This window comes from Solanum tuberosum, unplaced genomic scaffold (genome assembly GCF_000226075.1).
Source record: "Solanum tuberosum cultivar DM 1-3 516 R44 unplaced genomic scaffold, SolTub_3.0 scf00622, whole genome shotgun sequence".
NCBI classification, from domain to species: Eukaryota; Viridiplantae; Streptophyta; class Magnoliopsida; order Solanales; family Solanaceae; genus Solanum; species Solanum tuberosum.
The window spans coordinates 127,268-131,835 of record NW_006239536.1 but is presented as its reverse complement, the minus strand read 5'-3'; the positions used below and the strand labels follow the sequence as shown (position 1 = coordinate 131,835).

At 25.0% G+C, this 4,568-nt stretch overlaps 1 protein-coding gene across 1 annotated transcript in view; it reads right to left on the bottom strand.

Moving 5' to 3' along the window:
* Nucleotides 1-2,675: 2,675 nt before the first annotated feature.
* The window catches only part of LOC102578307 (protein DROOPING LEAF-like), a 7,297-nt gene continuing 5,404 nt past the window's right edge, over nucleotides 2,676-4,568 (bottom strand). The window contains exons 2-5 of the mRNA XM_015304798.1: nucleotides 4,157-4,285; nucleotides 3,963-4,050; nucleotides 3,159-3,207; nucleotides 2,676-2,760 (exon numbers count right to left, since the gene is read on the bottom strand). Coding sequence (XP_015160284.1) covers nucleotides 2,676-2,760; nucleotides 3,159-3,207; nucleotides 3,963-4,050; nucleotides 4,157-4,285 — 351 coding nt within the window. The remainder of the gene's footprint in view (nucleotides 2,761-3,158; nucleotides 3,208-3,962; nucleotides 4,051-4,156; nucleotides 4,286-4,568) is intronic.

Here is a 4,568-nt window from a genome sequence, read left to right as displayed (position 1 = left end):
CCCCCCCTCCCCCCACCAACCCACCCTTCCCCAAAAAAAATTAAGTTTATTTTTTAAAAATATTTTCAGTTTCAATTCAAAAATTATTTTCTACTCTCTAGTAAAAATAAAAGATATTTTCTCAAAAATAATTTTCATTAATAAAAATGCTAAAAAATCTTTTCCGGAAAATACTTTCTACTTACCAACCAAACATGAGAAAATAAGTAAAAAATCTACTTGTTTTCTAGGAAAATATTTTTCATGGAAAACATTTTTCTTCGTACCAAACACACCCTAAGAGTTTAACATGATTGAAAAAATAAGATGTTATACATCATTCTATGTTAACAATATTCTAAAAAAATAGTGTCAAATTTAGTTTATTAAATATAAATTTCTCAATCCTTTTTCAAGTTTGAGCAGGTTTAACTATGCGTATATATATTTATGATTTCGACTAAGCCATTTTTGAAGAAACTCTAGTTTAATCAAAATGCCATTCTCATTCATTCCAATGGATATAATTCGTTCTCGAAAGCCTGAACTTTGTAAAACACGAATGAGTCTTCCATTGCTACATAAATGATCTTTTTTTCCCAAGTCCTCTTTAATATAAATGAGTAGATCTTTATTATTTAATCGATTCAATTCAATTTATCACCCTCAGTGAACTCTGTTTAAAAAAGAAAGATTATTCGAACCACATTTTTTTGTGTTATTTGTGGAATATATATATGATCATATGCAAAAATAAATATTAACAACTTTTCAATCGACAAAACAACGGAATTATAATATACTTTATTTCAATACAAAGCATTATAAAGGATTAGAGATGGTTTATTGTCACAGACTCACATTCATTAACAAAGAAGAGTTTGTATTATTTGGACGATATAAAGAAATTTGGTTTATTTTTATAAAATGATCTATATCCTAATTCAATATAAAGATAAGGATAAAGAAATTTGGGAAGCAATACGTCACAATCCAAAAATACATTAGGCCATGAGGGCACCTACCATTTTTCATAGGCGAATCTCATTCTTTTTTTCAAACAAAGTGAATAAATAAAACCCCCAAAATTTGGTGTCACAAATTCAAGAACATCACGTTTATTTTTGAATCGTGATATCTATATACTTATTCCTTCCTATATGCTCTAGGAGCTGCGTACTTCAATACATATTTAAAGCAAAAAATAATAATAATAGAAATACATGTGATATATACATTTTAGAAGTACAGATAGTTATGTTTCGGATGTTATTACTACTATATGGGTGTACAAAAATCAGTTTAATCGATAAATCAAATCGATAAGAATACTATTGGTTTATTGGAATTGGGTTATTAATTCAGTTAATGATTTTTAAACGGTTTTGTAAAAAAAAAAAAACCTATCAAGTTATCGGTTTAGTTTTGAATTTTATGATTTTTGTTAATGATTAATTAAATTGATAATCCAATGAGATTGTATTAAAATTATTATTTTACTTCTTATTATATAACAATGACTTTAACATTTTACCTATATATCCTTTCTAAATTTTAGTATAACTTTTGGTTGGAAGCAACGCAAACTAAGATCGCTCCCCTCCATTGAGAGATCTTCTCTTTTCTTGACATAAACTAGTATTACCTTTTCTCTCTCAATTTTAAATTTGATTGACAAAGACAAACAATTAATGTTGTTTCCTCAATTTGTTGAATGAGTCTTTAGAAGAAATTCGAACAATTATTGTCTTAAACAAAAATGAACAATGTAGAAGTTTGCGTTGGACTTCTATTCGTGTTACTATTTCTATTTTTATGAAAATTGCATATATATGATCATATGAATGTATGAAAAAGAATAAGAGTAATTACATATTATTCTAAGAAAGCTAAAGAAAAATTTCTTTTCAAGTTTTTTGAGATGTTTTGCATAACTAAAAGGAGAAAATGAGAATATGAGATTAAAGAAGGTAAAATGATCAATCCAAATGAGCACGATAAATAAAAACTAGGAAGCAAATAATATCATAGGGATAAATTTTTCAGTACAAAAGTTGAAAGTAGCAAACATTAGAGACTAATCATCCATGATATATAATTAAAAAGGTCCCCAAATTAAAGTCAACCATCTTAAATATTAATTTTCTTCCAATGCAAGTAGAATATCTCCATAAATCCCAAATATTGCTTCACTTCTCCAACGCTAAACCTAAATAAATCAAGAATAATTTTTGTGTTAGACAAGCATTACACTATGTATATTTATATAATCAATTAATAAAAATAACAAAAAAAACTACGACTTCCCCTATTCAGAATATCAGGATCAAGTTGACTAATTTCGAATATATATTGTTAGAAGCATCGAAAAATATTATAAATTACCTTAGTTAACAATTTAAAATATCAAAAAAGCAATAATTGAATTCATTTAACTTTTAATAGTAAAATGTCACGTAAAATGTAACAAATCAAATATAATCAAGAAACTGATTGGTAAATAAGGATAGATAATAATAAAATCTTACATTGTTGTTGTTCTCACTTCTCAGCAAGGTCCCATTTGGAGTATTTGGAATGTACCTAGCCCACTATAACAAGAAATTATTATATTATATTATATTACTTTATATAATTATACATGTGCTTGAAAAAATAATAAATGCAGTAAACTTAATTTAAAAAAATTAATTCATTTAACTCACATTTTTAGCTGCTGCACTGAAAGCTTCTCTGTGTGGAATCTCTGGATGCGCTGCTTTAATACGCTGTATCTCATCCCTTTATAATAATCAAATAAATTAAGAATAATTTTTTCAATAAATAATAATGATTACAGGATTTAACATATACTCCCACGTGTCAAAAAACTTGTCATATTTTTTTATTTACATGCAATATTGATTAGAAGAGATATTTGACTATTTATAATCTATTTTCATTTATATATTTACTGTATTTATGTGTCAGAATTGTGGTGTTTGTAATTTTGAAAAACAACTACTATTATGGATTAAATAGTAAGAAAATAATAATTTGTCTTGAAATTCTAAAATGACAATTATTTTGAGAATTTTTTTAATAAAAATGAAAAATATTTTTGAGACGGAGGGAATATAATTTATGAGCATTTAAAAAAAACTAACTGAATGAAAAAAGAAAAGAAGAGGATGTTTTACTTCATGAACCGATTGTAGGCCGATGGTAGCCTGTGCTTCTTCTCAGGAGCTTCAAACATAGTAACAAAAAATAATATCATAATCAGTAATTTATATATAAGCTAAACAGAGAGGTTGATTTTTATCGATGATCACTTAATTTTTACTTTATTATAGTTATAGTCATTTTATTATATTTTGTAACAGAAAAAGAATATCACAAAAATTATGATATTTTTTTTTAAAATGAAAAAAAATCACTCAGCTTTACCTAAATATTATAGTAAGTCATTATAAGGAAATAAAAGAGACAATTTATTTATATGATATTTCATTACTAAATAAAATTACTTAGTTACCGAATTTGTTGATAATCTCCAATTAATTTGTTGCTAAATAGCTATTAACTAATTAGATTTTCTTATAATTCATTGCTAATTCATAACTGAATTAAATCAGCACGAATTATTTGTTGTTTAACTACATAATTTTATCAATTTCTAATTTCTTATTTTCTAGTAGTTCTTAGGCAAAGTTGAATAACTTAAAAAATAAATTGTTTAGTAAATTAATTGGTGCGCTTTTGGGGCAAAGTTCAATGACAAGAAATATTTTAGTGACATTTTCGACTATATTTAAGTAAAGTTGAGTGTATCTTTATGTTACAAAATACTATTGTTTAAAAACTTTGGTATACAACAAAATAAAATTTTAAGTGTCATCTATAAAATATTATTATTATCAACCCAACAAATACACAAAAGTAAGACAAGTATATAAAATAAAAAAATAAAAAAAAAAAAAAATATATATATATATGCTTACGTTTTACAACAAAAGGTGCCTTTGGAGATGATGGTTCACTTGAAGATGAAGACTGGCCCTTTTTGAAATTGTTGAAGAAATCTTGATGCTTTGACAAAAAAAAACATAGATTTTTTTTTGAGAAAAATGAATAAAAATGGAAAGTAAACTAAATTAATTAATTAATTAATTAAAGTAATTTTAATAATAATTACCTGATGAATGGGTTGGTGATCAAAAAATTGTGGTTGAAGTGGAGGTCTACTGCTTAAAAAGGAAAGATTACCACAATGCCCACATTTCACTGTCACAGTATCCAACAACTTCTTGCATGGAATTCCCACCTATATATAACCAAAAAAAAAAACAAATAGCTTATAAATTATATGTATGGATAGTATAAAAAATAAAACTATATATAAAAAGTTAAAAAATATTTTTATATGTATATATAATAGTTGTTGAATCATCTTAGTCTCATTGTATATTTTTAAGTTCTAGTTTCGTCACTACCTACGACTAACCTCTACAACATGTTACTAAATTTCATTTATTATGAGTATTTATCTTTTAAATACTATTTTTAAATGACTTTGTTAGTATATTTACATTGTCAATATATATATA